Source organism: Diachasma alloeum, unplaced genomic scaffold (assembly GCF_001412515.2).
Source record: "Diachasma alloeum isolate Michigan unplaced genomic scaffold, Dall2.0 Dall_scaffold_00353, whole genome shotgun sequence".
Classification (NCBI taxonomy): Eukaryota; Metazoa; Arthropoda; class Insecta; order Hymenoptera; family Braconidae; genus Diachasma; species Diachasma alloeum.
Genome location: NW_021680492.1, coordinates 829,936 through 851,428, shown reverse-complemented (window position 1 = coordinate 851,428; position 21,493 = coordinate 829,936). Strand labels below are relative to the sequence as shown.

The 21,493-nt window shown below is 38.3% G+C and overlaps 1 protein-coding gene across 2 annotated transcripts in view; it reads right to left on the bottom strand.

The window, feature by feature from the left end:
- Positions 1-11,748: 11,748 nt before the first annotated feature.
- LOC107040991 (zinc transporter ZIP11) overlaps positions 11,749-21,493 on the bottom strand; it is a 43,972-nt gene continuing 34,227 nt past the window's right edge. For both annotated transcript variants that reach the window (XM_015261334.2, XM_015261335.2), the window contains exons 6-7: positions 19,655-19,912; positions 11,749-13,184 (exon numbers count right to left, since the gene is read on the bottom strand). In XM_015261334.2, coding sequence (XP_015116820.1) covers positions 13,106-13,184; positions 19,655-19,912 — 337 coding nt within the window. In that variant the 3' untranslated portion in view covers positions 11,749-13,105. The remainder of the gene's footprint in view (positions 13,185-19,654; positions 19,913-21,493) is intronic.

Sequence of the window (21,493 nt, the reverse complement as noted above, 5' to 3'; positions counted from 1 at the left end):
CATCAGAATTGTTAGAAAATACAGAATCAACTTTCACTTGGCGAAAAAATTCAATTTTGGCGAAAATCGACTTTCACCCTTGACCCACGTGAAACTGAAAATTTTTTTTTCCCCATTTCTGTCACCTCCGAGGGTTTCATTGGCATCAGGGGGTCAATAAATACAGAATCAACGTTCACTATTTTTTATTTAAACACCGCCTGCAAACGTGGAGATGAGGGTGGCTAAAATATATTCTGCAACCCTGTCTCCTCGTTGGCTACAAATTTCAACCCTCCGCATACATGCCTTCCCCTTCACCCGGTCGTAAAATCACGCGTTCTCGGTAGCATCGAGGAGGGCTTCTCAGGACCGAAAAGAACTGAGGATTCGAATGGTCTCTGGAAAAGTACGTCGCAGAACTGATTCGGACTTACCAGGTCCATCTAGGTCTGGAGAGATCTTGAAAGACCTGTGTACGTCCAATCAGAACCAAATCCTCGACTCGGGATGCTCAAAGATGCTTCAACAAATGAATGGAATCGTATTTGCAGTTTATTCACTCCTGTAGTGCCACAAGAATTTAGAATGCTTGAGTAGCATTCCGGAAATTATTTTTGATGATCTCATTTTAGGTGATCACATAGTCGTATTCTTTTAGATGATTATATAGGCATCGTTGATGACACCGTGGTACTGAAATGCAGAGACCCAAAAGTCCTGTTTCAGTAGAATTTTCACTTATTCTAAGAGAATTTTGAGGATCAAAAAAAAAAGTTCTAGTTCCCTGAAATTTTTACTGTAAACTAGTACCCACACTGATAGACAACAGGGTTAGTTAGTATTAACAACTGAATTTGGTTGAAGGCTAGGGTCTATTTGGCCTCCCCAAATGTTCATTCGTTAATAGTTAACGAATGCATATTTGAGAAGTCTTGTTTGACTCGACTTTCACCGTTCAAGTGAACCATTCGTTAACTATTGAAGAATATTTATTTGGTCATATTCAACTCTACCACTCGTTAATAGTTAACAAATTTCGAGATTTTTCCAGATTTTTCGAATTTCTTTTATAAACGAAAAAGGCACAGTTCGGCCACTCGATAAACATAACATCACTGTCGAAAAATATTGTTTGACGAAATTCCCCCTTACGGCCAAACTGCAGAAATTATAATCGCGAACTGCGTAAATTATGATTTTTGTTGTGAACGATGAGTTCCATCATAGATCGACATAGTTTATTATAAAATTCGCAGTATCATTTATTCTGTGAAAACCATTTCATATTCAGGGCAATACGCTGTGCTTACAGACATATACAATTATAGGAACACGTGATCACTACATGATAGGCACGCATTCGCGTATCGAAGTGCGTGTCTGAATGTGTTTGCTAATTACCAGATCGAATTTCGATTATTCCATTGCCGTTCTGTACTTAGCGCCCGTTTATTTCGGTGAATATGAAGTAAGTCGGATAAGCACATTGGGCATGAGTTTTATAAAGGAGAAATCAGGTGCTCAATAGTTTTATGTAATCGTGCTGAACTCCTGTGGGATTCTTATAAGTTTTTATAAGAGATTCTTCAATAATAGGAGCTCTTATTTGTCGGAAATTTACATGAAATTTCTGGATATTTCTTCATTGACGAATCCGTGAATTTCTTGAATATTAAAGTAAATCTCGATTCTCAGGTCCATTCGGCACTGAAAAACCTTGAAAATTTTGAAAATTCACACAACTTTTCTGAATTCTCACACTGAGAGAAAAAATTATTCCTGCCAAGGATTGATATTCTCGTCAGAAGATAATATTTTTTCAGAACGAATTTTTCCAGGACAGTCATTTTCAGAGAGTCCAAGTCTATCCTCAAAAATTACAGTGATATTGAACAATCTGATTATTATGCTACATATGACCTTGACACAATGTTCTCCGATATCTTCCGGATTTTACAAATTGGCGATTTTCTCAGGTAAAGAAAATTGGAATAATTCCAAATGTTAATAATTATTATTGGAGTTTCTTCGAGGTCATATGCAGAAGAATATTCTTATAGATCACCATAATTCTCACGCTTGGAACTGATTTCGGAGCACCTGGAAATGACTGGCCTGGAGAAATACGTTCCAAAAGAGATATTTTCTTCTACTAAGAGTATGAAAAAGATATCACCAAGAATATTTTCTTGGAAGGAATAAATTTTTTTGTCAGTGCACTCTATTGAAAATTGAATTCTATGTGATGTTCAATTTTCACGATGAGTTTGGAAATTCAAGTTTTCATTGAAAAATCACTGATTGTTTAACATGAAAAAACCAGTTTTCTTGAAGTTTCAAGATGAATGAGAAATTTAATGAAGGCTTTCATTTGAAATTGAGTTCAACTTTACAATATCGAAAATTCCGATGACGCTGTGACTGAAATTTCAAGAAATTTCAAACAGTGTATAGGAATGACTCAGATAAGATTGTCCAATGAAAATGAATAGATCAAACTCGTATGAATTACTTTTCACAACGTTATATTTAAAATTAATTCACCCAGTAGAATTACCCAGACTGAATGAATAACAGAAAAATGGAGCCAATCGTCAATAATGTTCACTTGATATTCTTATGATTCCTTCAAAGTGTAATTTTGATGTCAAGATTTGACGGGTGAACGAGCGACAAGGTGGAATAAGAAAGACAGAGGAAGTGAGCGAGATCGCGATCCACGGCGTGCCACCCCGACGTCTCGAAATATCGCAGACGAATAAAATGGTCGTGCAGGCGACGCCGTCCCTCATGAAAATAGAAAATAGAAAATGGATTTAGAAATAGAGCGAACGAGTGAAAACGATGTCTCACGACGTCCCAGAATTTTATCGTTGGCTCTTTTGTCTGACACACTTATTTCTTTTTACTTAATTTCTCGAGAATCCAGGGTGGGGAAAAATTCAGAAAAAAAAGAAAGGACAAGTCCATATATATCCCGCAGAGAGAATTCAACAAAAAGTGATTAAGGAGTTGCGGAGAAAAGGATTCTAGCGTTAAATTATATATGAATGAAGTGTTGGGTGCATATTGAAACATCAAACACGATTTTCTTCTTTTACAAGAAGCCGTACGATAATTCCAGGGAATTTGTGGGTGAGAGCATCATGAAATTCGTGGAATTCGCCCGGCTCGAGACCTTCGGTAAACGCCCGTACACACATACCAGCATTGCAAAGAGATAGCCAGAGTTCAAGAGTTCATCGACGTTTAAAATATACTTTTTCGTAGCCTTGTAATCGGACGGAGCCACGGATGAGCCAGTCCTCCCAATGAAGATATCGTCCCTAATGCCCAAACGATACATGAAAATCAGTGCGGAATGAGATGAGAAACCCCCTCCCTTCACCTTCCAGGCCGAAAAATCGGAGAGGAAACAATATTTCGTAAGAATTCATAGTTAAATTTTTGCTCGCATATGGGCATCACCGAGCGATTCGATTTAAATTGAACGATGAATAATGCACGATGCATCGTTACTATTAGAGGGCCACACTGTAGATGGCGAGACGGAGTTATACTTCCTCGAATCCAGCATCCTGCCGTTTATGTATTGACCGGAGTAACACAGCGCTTCCGCACAATGGCGAGGCAGGAGGAAGGGACAATACTTGATGTGCTTGGTAACTTCCTTCCTCCCCGGTGGTATGGAACGACCGGGTAGACGCGCGTTGTATACCAGCCGCATTTGCTTCAACTCTTTTAGTTTTTTTATTTTCATTTTTTTTTCAATTCTTCTCCTCCCTTCCCTTTATGTTGCCATGCTATTGCCACTAACACTGTGAACTTTTGTGTGTGACTGTATGCACCGAGTGTGCATGGACGCGCGCGCATAGGTACTATACCGCCGAAGTAGTGGTTTCATTCATGAAAGCCAACCAAGTATCACGAGGCTACTGCCACTGCTACGAGACAACCTGCATACTGGGTGCAGTTACGAATGAATATCTTGGATGATTATCACACGTTAATTTGTTAATGGCCGACGCTCTTATTTCTGGAAATTCTCACTGTTGTGTTGAATATTGTCAGAATGACGGAGATTAGCTAAGTGCACGAAGAGAACAGTTGGATAAAAATTGTAGATATTGCGCAAACTTTATTATACGGAATGGTAGGCGCATTGCGAAATGCCAATTCAATAAAAAGTACTTTTTTGGAGAATAAAACAGATCTTGTATGCCCTGAGAGAAAAGATCACCTCTGCAGAAAAACTATACGTTCGACAGATTTATTTGAGGGAAATTAACCAACTTGACAGAAGGAAATTTAATATCTTTCACAAAAATTAAAATTTGTCGTGATTACAGAAATATCTGTAGAGGAATCCGAATATTGATAGAAAGGATTAGTTATTGTTAACAAATGGATTTGGTTGGAGGATAGGGTCTATTTGGTCTCTCACCAAATGTCCGTTCGTTAATAGTTAACAAATGCATATTTGAGGAGCCTTTTCCAACTCTACCATTCGTTAATAGTTAATGAATCTCGTTTGGAAAAAAGGAATCATTCTGTCAGTGAACTGAATTCGAATTTTCCGTGTCAAATTCCGGAAATTTTTATCGTGTTCAAGTTCCACTGAAATGACAGGAAATCTTGTCATTGAAAAACCCAATATTCCATAGATTTTCTGGTCAAATGATCTGGAAATGAATACAATCCTTGATTTTTTTGTTCCATTATTCTGTGAAAATTCTGAAAAATAATGAAAATTCAGGGAAAAATTAAAACTTCGTGTCAGTTTATTTCTGAATATTTATGTTCGACTGAAAATTCAATGAAGTTATGAAATTTCCATCTCACTCCCACTGAAAACTCATGAATTTCCGTAAATTCTACTCAAAACTGGAAATTTCATGACCATTTTTTACCTAAATTTAATTCAATGTCACTCGCATGAAATTTCAAAAAATTTCTAACAGTGTCCACATGTGTAAATGATTACGCAATATTAAGCAATTATTCATGTTCAATGGGATAATTTTCGGCACAAATTACACTCACGTTTGTATGTCTTGCACTTTTTTCTTCGATATAGAGTGAAAAAGAGGGAAAAATGGATTCCGCTCGACGCTTACTTGACTTCTTGAGTAATTTGTCTCTACCTTTTTTCTCCGCGATTCGACAGCAGGTAAAGTAATTGAAATGAATCGAAATATGAATGACACAAATTCTTTCGATAAATTCCGGTGAATCTTGAGATTTGTGAGGGACGGTGACCCTTTGCCGCTGGGCGGAACTCTTCAACTTCCGGTGCTGTCTCACTGTGTCTATTTTTGTATATAAGATCATACAGAGGCCTCTCCGGTTGCGGTCGTCAGTCGGGGGAATGCACGTGTGCAAACGCCAAGTCTCAATCGGGCATGCTCTATCGTTCCACATTCTCTATTTACTGATTTTTCTTTCTATCGAGAGACTAAAGGGAATGAACGAGTACGCTCGATTGAATTTAGTGATTTACAATTGCAATCGACAAGCGCGTTTATTACTTCATCATGGCTTTTTAATTGGGCTGGAAAAAAAACTCTCGTCAAGAGATTTTACACACTGTTGGAAATTTTTTCAAATTTCATGGAAGATTTTATAGTAAATCTCATGAGAGTGACATTGAATCGAATTTAGGAAAAAAATGGTCATGAAATTCCAAGTTTTAAGTAGAATTCACGGAAATCCATGAGTTTTCAGTGGGAGTGAGATGGAAATTTCACAACATAATTGAATTTTCAGTGAAACATGCATGTTCAGAAAAAAAATGACATGAATTTTCAATTTTTCCCTGAACTTTCCAGATTTTTCTGAATTTTCACAGAATAATTGAACGGAAACATCAAGTATTTTATTGATTTCCAGATCATTTGAACAGGGAATCAATGGAATATTTGATTTTTCAATGACAAGATTTCCTGAAATTTCAGTGGAACTTGAACCCGATAAAAATTCCCTGAATTTCACACGGAAATTTCTAACAGTGTACTTGTCCCAAAGACGAGGATAATTTGTTTATAATAACAAGTAATTTCTCTAATCAAGTCTAGTTGAATTAATTTATTCAATAGTTTTTAAGTGACAAATCCAAAAGTTGCTTTCTTGCTGTGAACGAAGTGTCCCTCACCTTTCAAACAAGTAGTAAATCTCTCGCCGAAAGGTTTCTTTCCTCCGTGTGAGATATTTTCTTCTTGTCAATTTTCGAGTCATGAGTTTCTTGATACAAGTAAAGATGTACAGTAGAGGCTTCGTATAAGATACCTTAGGGACAGTAGGAGAGTGGAATTCCGGGAACCTCTATGCCCCCACTATCCCCCCACAGAGGAGAAAATAGGGATCAGAGGGTTTCCAATAAGATACCTCGCTCGTTGCACCCGAATTCAATTTTCATTTTTACTGAATGAATATCGATAACTAATCAATTTATATGTGTTTACTGTTTTGAATTTGTATCGCCCGCGTTCCCTTTTCTCTCTAAACATCACCCCGCGTGATAGAATGACAGCTGATGCTGGGGGATTGTTGGTAGACTCGAGAATAATCACAGACAAAAAATTACGATTTTTCGATGGGAAAAGTGAAAAAAAAATTGATGTATATTTCCATCACTTGAAAAAAGTGGTGGGACCCCCTCTTAAGGTCATAAGACTCTCATGATCAGTTCGTTCGTCCCTCCCGTTTGACCCCCAACACCGTTTGATCCTTATAATTACTCTCTTACCGTTGAAAAATGACTGGGACCATAGGTATCTTATAAGAAGCCCACGGAACAAACATTCGAGAGGCGATAAAAGTGCCGAGAGAGGGGGTAGGTTTCGAGCGCTCGGAGCGCGAGGTATCTTATACGGAGCCTCTACTGTACTTCTCAAAAAACTTTTTTTTTCAGTGTGACCATGCATGGGTTGCTTAGCAATTTTCGTACCAGACCTTTTACTGAATGAAGTCTCCGGTCTTACTCATTAATTATATGTACAGTACCCAGATTTGTTTACTACTGTTAGTGCGAATGATTCGATTGTTGAAATTGCTCTCAGTTGTAGTTGACGGCCGAAGGAATTACAATTTGATCATTTTAATATTTAAAAGAGAAGGGGCGAGGAGGGGAAAAGGGGCGTTTAAACAGAGGAATGTTTGCCCTTTATGGAATGTGGCACGGACTTTCAGAGAATGAGAGGGAGCAACGAGTCAGAGAAAATGAAGTGAGACGAAGAGGATGGAGATGGGTGAAAGGGCCCCGTTGAATGTTTTTCACTCGTTCCTCCTTGCAGCGTCCTGAAGAGGTTCTGACACGGAGAGACTTCATTTTGGAAGATTCCCAAAGCTGTTGCTTAGCGTCAATGTTTTCAATTGTAAAAAAATGAATCGTATTTCCGTATCATTATTTTCATTATACACTGTTAAAAATTTTCCACTGAAATTTCCGATAAGAGTCTTGGAAATTTCTAAGAACTAATATTTCCACTGAAATTTCAAGGAATTTTTTTATTGAAAATGCATAATTTCATTCAATTTAATTATTGCGGGAAAATTAATAAAGAATGAGAAAATAACCAAAGAAATATCTACTTGAAATCCAGATTCCTCTAAATTTTCGGAAAATTGGGCAGTGAATTCTCATTTTCACTTGAAAATTCATGTAAATTGTTGAATTTAAGTCTTCCTAGAGCTAAAAAATTGGAGCTTTACTCAAATTTTCAGAGAAACTTGAAACTCCATAGACCACTTCCCCTTAACTGGAAGTCAAGCTCTTTTTCCGCAAAATTTAGCCAAATTTTTTTAACAGTATGAAATAACTCATCGACTCTCAGGTGTAAAGATGTCGAAAAGAAAGAATGAGGTAATATTCCACTGAAACTATACCCCAGAGTCTACACGATAGGAACTTCCAATCGTTGCAGCATTAATAGGCATAATTATTTTAAATTTTTATTTCTGTCATTATTAAACCTTACTATATGTTGCGATTCTGATCAAGAGTTCAAATGGTTAGATCGCACCATTCTCCCGGACTAGGAAACGAATCTCTTGCATGTGAGGCAACGAATTTTCTAACTGCGCCAGGCCATCGGATAATGATTCAAAATGACGAAAAAGAACAAACAAAAATAAATAAAACCTTTGATACGATCTTCATGGCAATTTATCGAATAATTTATTATTCGCATGTCGCTTGGGTCTCCATAATTTTTTTCAACCTCCAATCCGTGACACACTCGCATGCAAACATGCATATGATTATCTATTGACTCACCATCAGCTAATGATTCCCAAATTCCAAACACCTGTTTACTCTCCTCTTGCTTCTTTGGTTTTCGTCTTCCCAGAATTTTCACGGCCTGAGTGGTGTCTCTTTTCCCACGCTAAACAAAAACAAACTCTGAGAATTCGTGAGAAATAGGCCTGGGGGAGGCCAGAGTGCAGTCACTTCTAGGGTTGTGAAAATTATCAGTGGAGAAGGAGCCGTCAAGAATTATATTGAATGCAATAACACCTCGACTGCCTCCGTTGGAATGCAAAGCAAAAAAAAATTGGAAGAAAAAAAATAATTTACCCTGGGAGATGCAAATATACGCACTAGTTTCAAATAGTGCATTCCTATATTATTGCCCGTGACTCGCATCCGCCTTTCCTTCTCATGTTTTTTCTCAGTCTCTCTCCCCTTCTCTCTTATACGTCCCCGCGCCATCTCGTGTCGGCGGACGGCGGGCGTACAATTGGCCGCTTCCTACGACTTCCGCTTTTCGCCTGAGGCCGTTGATTATTCTCTCGTCGGAAGTTCGTTGGCCAACCAAAGAAGCGAAGAAATTGGAATTATTTATTCTTGATTAAATGAAAATAGGTAATTTTCTTTGGACCGAGTTGAAGTTCAACGTCAGTGAAACATGTGATGGACAAATCAAATGATCAAATGAAGATAGAATATCTAGCAACAGTTGCTTCCCTATGGACAGACGTGAACGCAAAGTGCTCATCAGTGAGGAAACAGTTAAGAAATATCCCCATCTTGATTTCAGCGAAATTAAAATGTCATCTCTTGCATTACTGCGCGAAGACATTTTTCTACTCCAACATGAATAAATGCAAACAATGTTCAATTATTAACTACAGAAGCAAATTTCAAGGCATTGTGGAAAATAATTTAAACATCAGTTTTTCAATTATCCCATAGCGATGGATGAAAAAAAAATCACATTTACTCGGGTAAATTGAATTCCACGGTTAAATTACCCGAATGACATTGCCATAAAGAGGTACGGAGTGAAAAAGAATGGAATGCGCATGATGGAGTAAGATGAAGAGCTGCACAATAGTGTAATACGAAGAGGGGTATATGAGAAAAAGAAAAATAAGAAGAGTGAGAGAGAAAAAAAAATAGCTGTTCTGACCCCACGAAGACGGTGTACTGCAGTGCGCGACGATTACGTAATCGACGCCGGCGTGACATGCCGGTGAAGAAGGCCGACACACCTCAAGAGTAACTTCACTGTCTCCTCCTCCTCCTCCTACTCCCCCCCCCCTTCCCCGGGCATTTATGCTTTCCCCGTCTGACGGGAACCAGAGGGAAACCAAAGGATGAAGAGATGTGATAGAGTGAGATGGCAATGTCCAAAGGGGGGTTGTGAATTTACACCAGTGCTCTGACACAAGACACTTCTCAGCTCTTCCTGTTTGTACTTCATCTACACACACGAGATTTCGTGTTGTTCCAATGTCAAAAATAAAACAAACAGCACAGATGTCGATGCACCGAGAAATGACGTAAGACCACTGATCGAGTAGAGAACATGGTAGGAATGAAGAGAACAAAATTAAAGAAAAAAGAAGATAATGCAGGTGAAGTCGGCACATTCCACAACTAGACGGACCCCACTTCTGAATGGAATAACTGATTTGTTGATTTCATTCCACTCAAATTCCGCAGTTTGCACGATTGTTATTGTAAAACTGAGGTTTTTCATTCACTATCATTGGTAGAGGAGGAGTGAGGACGTACCTCGAGAGTTTCGAACGACGAGAAAATTCATGAGAAGGGAGAAAATCACGGAATGAGAGAAAAGCACACATAACCGAGGCGGTCCGGCCGAAGTGCATCGGAAGACTGCAGCACGCAAGGCAATCGTCGACTGCGTGAACTTTCCGTACACCCCACCCCTTGTGCCACAACACCCCGACATCCCTTGGCAAAGAGCCGCTTCACTGATCGGCACCTTTCGACAAGCTAATTACGCTCCTCTTCCGTCTTCCGGTTGATGCTCCAATCGGAGTTCCGACGTAGAGTGATGCGATAGGCGTGAATGAATATTTGAAGAAAATTATTTAATAACTTTTTTATCTTCTGAACAAATATCTTCTGAACAAATTAAGCTATTCAAATTTTTTTTTTTCAATCGATGCGTTTCGATGTAACTTATAACTAATTAGATTATGAAATCGATCGCCTCAGCGGTTTGTCAGTTATTCGCATAAAACATGTAGAAAATGACGATTTCGTGAAAATTCAATGATTCTATCCGAAGAAATCTTATCATTCTCTTTTTTTTTTATTTCAATCGATGCGTGTTCATGTAACTTAGGAGTGATGAGTGTATGAAGGCGACCGTGTCAGTGGTTTATTAGTTATTCGCATGAAATATGTATGAAAATGACAAAAATTCAAAGATTTTATGCCGAGAAATGATGTGATTATTATCTTTTTTTCAATCTATGAGTGTTAAAAAAAACTTCGAACCGATGAGTATATGAGAACGATTGCCTCAGCAGTTTCTTAGTTATTTCCATAAAACATGTGAAAGAATGACAATCTCTTCAAAATTCATTGCATTCACCTAGAAAATTACTTCATTCGCATTTTACCTAAGGTAACGATGGGATTGGAATTGATTTTCTGTAATCGATGCGTCTCCACGTAACTTGATTCTCATTGGATTTTGAGGAAAATCGCTTCAGTGGTTGTTGAGTTTTTGAAATAAAACGTTCGAATTTTGCAATTAAAAAAAAAGGGAAAGTTGGAAAATTTTAGAGTGAATTAACTTTGAAGTTACAAAATTTTGAAGTGGGTCAACTTTAAAGTTGGAAAATATTGAAGTGGGTCAACGTTGAAGTTGCAAATTTTCAAGTGGATCAGCTTCGGAGTTGAGAGAATTTTGAAGCGGGTCTAGTAAAAAGTGGGTTTAACTCAAAGTTGATTGAAGTTTGAGTTAAATTAAATTGCAAATGCGTTCTTTGCGAAATCACCCTAAGGGTAATGCCACAATGGATGCAACGCATGAAATAATTATCCAACTGTTTTCCGAATATTTCTGACAATGACTAGCATTGCGTATAGCGTGCGCCGCATTCGCTGGGGCATGACCCCAGCGTCAACAAAAACAAATGGTCGGGAAGTTATTGGTTCGACCCGTAATGGGTCACACCCAATTCCACCAACCCCTACCGGTCATACCCCAAAGAGGGAGCGCGGGAAGCCTGCGACCGGGCCTGATTTTATTGAAATATACTATGATGTCACCGGGCCTGAAATCCGCGATTTAACAAGCGAGGCAAGTTAAATCGCAATAGCGCGATAGCGGTCTTCTAACGCGAAATAATCTCCAGTCTCTAAAACACCAGTATTTATTACCTTTTAGGAAGTTGGCACCCTGAATGAGGCCATCTGAGACGGTATCTCCAAGACGATTCTAGAAAGTCCTCGGAAAAATACAAATGTAAAAACGCAAGAAAATTGGACAAGCATTCTATAGATATTATATGAGCAACTTTCAAAATTTATTTATTCATTTGCGGACTTGCTCTCCACCAAATACTTTCTTTACATTTTTATTCCCTAAAACTTCACATTAATATTCATCCCACATACCCTTTTCTGAGTTTCGCTCATTGTTGAAACGAGCGTGCGTCGCCATTATATGATCATCATTACACAATCAATCATTCAACTTTCGGAGAAATTCTGTCTGGCTATTGCAGGTTTAACATACACCACGCATGGGTGGGAATCAAATCCCTCGTCACAAACATTCGTCGAAAATATTCATAATTGTTCTATCATCGCTCTGATGTTGCGTACGTTGAATATATTTACGAACTTGCATTGCGTCAAAAATAAGAAAATATGAATTTTATATTTATCGTTTCTTACAAATAAATTCATCATTAAGGAAGATAGCATCACTCATAACAGTATTAGTCTCCAATTTATATCATTAAGATCAATGGAAATTATCATTAATCTAACAAATCCTCTTTCTCCTCCAGTTACTCGGGACCTTGATCTATCAAACGTAGGAAGTCTATACTCGAACTTGAAAATTATCTACAAAAATCCAATAAACGTGGTAGTATTCTTTCATAAAGTCTCAAATATTAATATGAGAATTTACAAGTTTGCTGTTGTGCCCAAGACTGACACCTATAACGTTGCACAGAGAATATAGCATTGTCAACAAAAACATTTCACATAAAAACAGGAAGCTACAAAAAAACATCGTGGACAGATCAATAATAAATATACATCTGCAGTTTCTTGGAGCAAATTATAAGTAGTGCCGTTAGATGGAACGCTTTTATTCACTTGTTAGAAGGCAGGGGATGCGCATGGACGCTTCTGATACTTTTTTCCTGCAGATAGGTAGTTAGATCGGTCAGTATGAATGTGCAAAGATAATCAGTTGTATACGCGCATATAAATGGCCGAAGAAACTTTAGAAGAGTGGATAGAAATTTATCTAAGTATATTCGGATCAAAATACATCACTTGGGGCTCATTAGCGAGTAACAAATATACACTAGATATCTGGTAATTGAAGCACATATACCAGAGTCTACACTGGGGAAGTTAGTAGTACTTAATTGACTCTTCTCAATCAATGAACGTCGATGTGTACACCATCGTCCTTCACAAGCCTAACGAATAATAATCTTAGTAATTGCACTTCACAATTTTTACAGAAACTCATCACAATCGCTCCTTCATTCGCTCCATCTTCAATTTATTTTTATTCATCTATCTACTGATTTAGAACTGATGTGTCGGTGTCCAGGGAACTGTCTATGAAAATTGGCGCTTTGCGCCCTCTAATTGAAGCTAATCTCTTGGACTCTATGCAAGTCCAACGTCCAGTGACATCATTATTAAAAATCCTACCATAGCACCCCAGCTGGCGATTTTGCCATTTCCACTGCAATCATAAAAATGAAAATAAATTAAGAATATTTTCATCCTATCAGAGAGACATATCAGGCATTTTGTTGGAAATTTAAAGAGAAGTTGACAAGAAGTGGAAATATGTTGAATCAAAGGATGTGAAATCAATTCGCACGCTGATTTATCTCTCTCACTGGTGCGACCGTGTACTTCTTCTTTTCGAACCTTAAATCACCCGAAGAAAGAGAAGATTTTATCGGAGTTGGCGAGAGAGGTAAACTTGGCGAAAGGGAAGTACCACGCTGAAATGGACAGGGATTCAAGTAGGTACTAAAAGACCCTCTTCGATTTTATTATTTTGTTACTGGTCACACCTTTTCCGATAATCCATGTTACTCCCCTCATGATTGATAAAACTAATATATAGGGATCATTAACAATAGCGAGAGATAAAAATTCAAGTTCAAGGGAGTTGTTCGTCGTCAAATGGCAGGGATATCTCTGTTTTTTCCAGCAAGAAATCCAACTCGAAACCCGCAAATATATGAAAACATACAATAAAACATTTTTCATCACGCTGTGCAAAAAAGTAACTTTTTAGGCACGCCTCGCGTGTCGAAAACACCCCTTTTCCACACATTGTGATGAAAAATATCGTTCGATACTCGTGGGAAAAGTGTTTTTGGTCGAAGGCTTGTGCTATAAACCTCCCACAAGCCAAAAAACTCTTTTCCGCACCCGTAACGAAATATACTATTGCATTCGATGACTCTAGGAAAAACGCGCCCTCAGGAAAAAACAGTCTCAGCCTCAGGAAAAACATCTCAGGTAGAAGGCATTGTACTGAGAATAAGAAACTAGTTACTCCATTTCTATACTTCAAGTTCTCAACTTCAATTTAATGAACCAGATCAGTATAGGAGTACCATCCATATCCCAGTTAATGCTACTCGAAGCGGTTCGTGTATTTAATGAGTTGAATGATTATTGTTTTTTTCACAATTCGTCACATCAATGTACCAATTAGATGTTTAATACTTTCTCTTATCATCTGCGATTGATATTTCCTCAAATGAACGATTAAATGAATTAATATTTGCAAAATAGAAAACCTTCGTCATGAACCAGTTCCTGCCATTAGGAAAGGCCATGTTTCAGTTATTGGGAACAGGAAATATCGTTGAGGGCGCTGTTTTTTGCCAATATGGCCGTCAAAGAGGTATTCACACACGCGCTCACGCAAGCCCCCATTTGCTTGTGTATCGTAGATGTGCACCCTTAACGCAGACATTCATAGAGGGCGTCTTGTTATTAAGCGTTCCCAATAGCCACTCTTTGATGTTAGTTGATGTCGGGTGGAAAAGTAAAGTGCATTAGTGATATTATCGAATAATAATGATAAAAATGTCATGAGATCATTTATAAAATGCTAAATGAATTGAAAGATGATGTGTATATCCTCCCATTACTAAAAGTATACAGTGACAAAGATTCTGATAGGTTAGTTTGCTCTTAAATACGAGTGACAGAAATAGGGACATGGGTAATTGGAGGGGGGGGGGGGGGCACTGTCCCAGAAAGTGCCACACTTTGATAGTGCGCGGACATCTTGTTGTTCATTTTGAATAGCGGTAGTCGTGCGATTATGAGAATTTGTTTCTGCCTAGAGGAGTAGAAAATTTCCTTTACATTAAGATGATTTGTTTACTTTTTCTCGATAAATTTTCAATTCTATACGTTAAAAGTTGGCTGCGGGTGACACAAACCGAGATAGTTATTGCGATATTGACCTGTAGCGGAAAATGTGTACTTTACGCCCGCCGGGGAAAAACGTATTTTTCACTGAGTTACAATTTCACTCCACGATTAACTTTTGTGTAGTAAAAATTGCCGCGATTTTCTAGATAACATTTTTACTCAAATTTCCGTCCTCGGGAGGTTTAGTCATTTTTGCGAGGATCTCTCAGTATATTTTCATAGAAACGCCTCTCCGTACACTATTCAAAATTTTTGACTGAAATTTCCGGTACACTTTTCGGACATTTTTATCATATTTTAGTTCCACTAAAATTTCAAGGAATTTTGTCATAAAAAATTTAGAATTTCATGGGAAAATCAATAAGAACTGTAAATTCTGATTCAATTATTCGTCGAAAACCAGTGGAAATCAGGACAATTCTAGTAAATATGTACCTGAATTTTCATTTAGGTTGAGGTTGAGGATTTCTCATCTCAATGCTGTTCACAAGTTCGGAATTTCATTGAATTTTCATGGAAAACTGAAATTTCATGAATTTTCTTCTCTTAAATTACATGCAGTGTCACTCTCCTAAAAATGACTAGTCGACTATCGATGAAAGTTCAATTTTTTTCTGACAATGTATAATACTACCGTTGATGAGTCCTTATCTATCGGCCTGTTACCGGCTGGCACATCGATACATTGCAATAGAAAATTGATATTTCAGACTGGAAGAATCTCATGTACTTCGCGCGGAACTTTAATCACTATGTAAATTTCCCCACTTGTAGTCCTATTACATGGAAGTGAAGGAGGTAGAAATAGAAAAAAAAAGAGAGGGAGGACGAAACCGTAAATATGACGTTTGGAATTTTCACTTTTGCCTGTTTCCCGCGCATCGCGTTATGCATGAGGTCGATGACGAACAGATAGACAGGATTCCCGAGGGAGCCAACGAGCGGTGAGTGTCTCAGGAAGCCCCACATTGCCTACTAAACCTTGTAAAGTTCTTATACACCAGGGTGAGAATCAACAGAGACGAGTCTGGGAGGTCAGATCGCACGCGAAATACAAAAAGAGCCAATTACAATGACAATGCGCGTCTAGCGGGTCCTGGGAAAGAAATTCGCCACGTCCGTTTGTGCCGCTAACTATACATACCCCTAGAACACTTGCATCCTGACGTCACAGTTGAGGGCTATTATATTTTCTAATCGTCTTGAATCCCACAGGTAAAAAATGTGAATTTTTCGCATGCGTACATGGGATTGTCAGCAACTTTAGTGTGAAATTTAATTCTAATTTCAGAATGATTAAATGAGGAAATTGAACAGTTAATTGAGGAAATTAATTTATAGAAGGAATGAAGACAAATTAATGATATTCTTGATCAATGCACGGAGAAAACAGAAAAATGACTGAGCATGTCAAGTAATTATGGAGCAAACTAGATTGTCTGTACTTTTTTACCCCATATCGGGAACAAGTGCGAAATGAATAATGAACTTTTCTCCGTAGGCCCGGGACAATTTGTGCCGAAACTATTAAATTTACCATGCATTCCATCAAAAATTATCTCAGTGAACGTGAATGATTGCTCGATATTGCGTATAATTTTTCTGTACACTGTTAGAATTTTTTTGAAATTTCATGGAAAATATCATGATAATGCTGGCGAAAGTGATATTGAATCGGATTTAGGGGGAAAATGGTTATGAAATTTCCAGTTTTAAGTAGAATTCAAAGAAATTCATGAGTTTTCAGTGGGAGTGAGATGGAAATTTCACAATTCCATTGAATTTTCAATGGAACATGAATATTCAGAAACGAAATGACATGAATTTTCCCGATTTTTCTGAATTTTCACGGAATAATTTAACTGAAAATTCAAGTATTTCATTGGTTTTCAGATCATTCGCACAGAAAATCAATGGAATATTTGATTTTTCAATGACAATATTTCCTAAAATTTTAATAGAAATTAAACACGATAAAAATTTTCAGGATTTGGCACGGAAAATTGGGAGGAAAATTTTCAACAGTGTAACGTGGAATGATTTTTCACCAAACGCATTCAGTAAAATTTCACTTCCATTCGTCCCCATGACCCTCACATGGGTCTGAGAAAAACAAAATACCGTAGCGGTGCATCCATAGATGTATTTTTTTTACCGAACGAATCATAAAATATAACAAACAGGTATTTTTTCAATGAATTACATTTTGAAATTTATTTGTTTATCAAAATTTCTTCTTGTTCAAATATTAGGTATCAACTTTACTCATGAATACTAACTCTAGGTTTAATGGTCCCCATACATTTATCTTTTCTTTTTTTTTCCAAGGTGAACCTCCCCTCAAGAACCTAAAAGTGTGTTTTATTTAAGCGCTTTTCTCACTTGCAATAGGTCAAATTTTTGGTAAAGACTTTTGAATAATATATAATTCGAAAATCAATCCATGACGGGATTAATGCGACACTTGCACTGAGAACAATAATATTTTTTGATAAGTACGTCTTCACTTGTATCTAGAAACTCATGACTCGAGAACTGACAAGAAAATATCTTAAAATGTGGAAGCAAAAACTTTCGTCAGGAGATTTGTACTTGTCCCGACGACGAGGATAATTTGTTTATGACAAGAAAATGATTTTTCAAACCAAGTCTAGTTGAATGAACTTATTTAATAATTTAAAATGAGCATTAAAATATTTATAAAATAGGATCGGTTTCGTTATCGAGGTACAGTTAAGAAACCTTATTAACAGTAAATTAATTCAGTAGCGAAGTGGTAAAACGGTACAAGTCAATTTGGACTATTGACCAGTTTTCAAGAAATACCTCGGAATCTAAGGGAGATAGCAGAATTTTTGTTATAACCTTTTTTGTAGAACCGATTGCGAGCTACAACAAATGTGATTTCAAAAATTTCGCCATCACCCTTAGATTCGGAAATGTTCCTCAAAAACTCAACTGAGAGATAAGTCGATTTAACCGTTTTACCACTTCACTACTGAATTGTTCCACGTTTTCAATCAGTGTACTTTGATTTTGTAACCGAGAAACTTTTTCTCTTTCTCTCTCTCTGTGGGGAAGAAAATTCGGTACAATTTATGGGCGAATCTTTCTTCAATACCCTATACATCGTACACATTTTGCAGCCCTCATTTTGTTGGCTACACCTTGGTCTCTGCGGTGGTCTACTATCGGGGTAAAAAGTATACCTAGGCCTCTGGCTCCGCAGGTTTTGTTGGTTTTACAGCATTCCTAAACATCAGTATCAATTTTTTCCCTCAGAATTATATTCTAGAAATACTAAATCACCATAAGAAGAATGAAGTTGAATGCTTTGGGGTATTATTCGATGCAAGAACAACATCTGAAGTTGAGGCCCGGGGGCCTATACTTTTCAATCCGATAGTACAGCAGAGGCTTCGTATAAGATACTTTAGGGACAGTAGGAGAGTGGAATTCCGGGAACGCCTATGCCCCCACTACGCGTTCCCACAGAGAGGAGAAAAATAGGGATCAGCGGGTTTCAAATAACATACCTCGCTCATTGCGCCCGAATGCAATTTTCATTTTTACTGAATGAATATCGATAACTAATCAATTTATATGTGTTTACTGTTTTGAATTTGTATCGCCCGCGTTCCCGTTTATCTCTAAACATAACCCAGCGTGATAGAAAGGCAGCTGATGTTGGGGAATTGTTGGTGGACTCGAGAATAATCGCAGACGAAAAATTACGATTTTTCAATGGGAAGAGTGAAAAAAAATCTATGTATATATACATTACTTGAAAAAATTGTGTGACCCCCCTTAAGGTCATTAGACCCTCATGACCCTCATGATTACTTCGTTCGTCCCTCCCGTTTGACCCTTAACACCATTTGATCCTTATTTCTACTCTCCTCCCGTTGAAAAATGGCCGGGGCCATAGGTATCTTATAAGAAGCCCACGGAACCTAAACATTCAAGAGGCGATAAAAGTGCCGAGAGTGGGGGTAGGCCTCGACCGCTCGGAGGGTGGAAGTATCTTACAGAGAGGTATCTTATACGAAGCCTCTACTGTATTCCCCGCTCGCTTTCCGATGGAATGAAAACTGACTCTTGTGTCTATGTGGAAAAATCGAAAAAAATTGAATGCACAAATTTTAAATAATTATGAATGGGATCAATGATGAAACATGAGACGAAAACGGGTGCAAGTGCCATGAGTACTACCCCACGGGATCCCGTTCGGTGATAGTTGTGAATATGGTTGTATTGGACTGTGTTAGTCATGAAGAGAAGAAAGAAAAATTTCTGAAAAAAGTTCTTGGGAGAATGGAAGATTGAGTAAAATAGAGCAGAAATAAGGAGGGATATACGAAGAGTGAAAAAGGAAGCTGGAACCAGTTGAGGGAACCGAGCTCCACGAAACCTCCTTCCTGTTTGCGTGCCCCTTCTCCTTCCTTTGATTGTTCAGACAAAATTTTCTTTGTCTCTCCGGAAGAATATTTACATCGAAAAAAGAAGAAACAAAATAATTGTCGCCAAATTGTTTAACGATTGTCAAACTGATAATCTACTACTTCTAAGACTAATAATCTATGATACTGCAAGTGGAAAGTGGGACATATATACAAAGTATGTGAGCCATTCGGATTTGTAGCTGATTGATCACATCTTACATGGTATTGGTTACCAACAATAAGGTAATGGCGATAGATATGAACGATTTGCGTGACATTTTTCCGTAAAATTAATGTACGTTACCTCTGATGTGCTTCCGGGATGATGTCGTCAACGACGACATAAATCATGGCACCTGCAGCAAAAGCCAGTGCATAGGGTAGAGCTGGTGCTGCGAGTGAAACGCCAGCAGCGCCGAGGACACCAGCAATTGGCTCCACCATACCCGATAATTGGCCATACCAGAAGCTCTTCAGAGTGCTGAAACCAGCAGCTTGTAGGGGTAATGATACCGCCAATCCTTCAGGGAAATTTTGGATTCCGATACCTATCGCAAGATTCCTGCAACAGAAGTGTGAGATCTTGCTTGAGAACTCGCTTTAGAATGTATAGCTGCTGTAAAGAATCAACGAAACGGGTGGAATGACCCTAGTAAAAAAACTCAAATGTCACTAAGAATAATTGTTCTTGAACATTTCACGCGGATTTTTCATGTCGATAGTGAAGCATGTAGTGATGGTGACGAAGAATCAAGTAATTCATTAGATGAATTCAACATCAGGATCGTGGTCTGCGCGAACTTGGTATTTCAGAATCCACTGGAAAGTCGTCGGTGGCATCCACATTCTCAGGATTCCAAGACAGTCCCCCTTTGTAAGAGGAGGCCCAAGAAGAAGAACCGCGTTAGCTCTGCAAAAGCGCCTCGAACTGGATAAGCCAGCAACCAGTGTACGCTTCAATTCTTCATACAAAATAAAACTTTCTGAATACTTAAGTCGAAAAATTTGATCTTGGGAAAACTTTTGGGCCGAAACCTAGGGATGCCGCGAGAGACTTTACGAGACAATACTTTGGAGAAATGGTCTCGGTCTCAATGAACATGGAAATCTTTAGTCCCGTCTCAGTCTCGAAATAGGCAGGATCAACTCATGTCGTGATGACGCAGAGTCAATTTATTTCATCTCGGACTCAAGTTTTTCGTATTTTCAATGGAAAATCTCGGTTTTTGTCTCACTTTGTCTCGGCTCGATTTTCTACATATAAAAAACGGGAAAAACTGGAAACCGAGGTGAGATAAATTGACTCAGAGTCATTACAGCAGAAGTCGATACTGCGTATTTCGAGACTGAGACAAGACCAAAAATTTTCGGGTTCATTGAGACTGAGACAATCCCTCCAAAGTATTGTCTCGTGATGTCTCGTAAAGTCTCTCGCGGCATCACTACCGAAACCCGACTTGGGTTGAAGGTTCTTTTCCTATATCGGTCGGTATTTTATCTTCGTCAATAATTCATTTGGTCGGTTTGTGACCTAAAGTTAGAGAAAGAGAAAAATATTTTGTTTGCAAATAAACAAATTATTCATCGGTAAATGCTAGAAAGGGGGATTTTGTCGTGTACTTGAGGATGAAATAATATATTTCGTCAGTGAGCCGAAAGAAGTCTTTTCTGGTGAATATCCCGAGTCGAGGATTTGGTTCTGATTGGACGTACACAGGTCTTTCAAGATCTCTCCAGACCTAGATGGACCTGGTAAGTCCTGATCAGTTCTGCGACGTACTTTTCCAGAGACCTTTCGAATCCTCAGTTCTTTTCGGTCCTGAGAAAACCTCCTCGATGCTACCGAGAACGCGTGATTTTACGAGCGGGTGAAGGGGAAGGCATGTATGCGGAGGGTTGAAATTTATAGCCAACGAGGAGACAGGGTTGCAGAATATATTTTAGCCACCCTCATCTCCCCGTTTGCAGGCCCCCGGTGTTTAAATACAAAATAGTGAACGTTGATTCTGTATTTATTGACCCCCTGATGCCAATGAAACCCTCGGAGGTGACAAAAAAGGGGAAAAAATTTTTTTCATTTTCACGTGGGTCAAGGGTGAAAGTCGATTTTCGCCAAAATTGAATTTTTTCGCCAAGTGAAAGT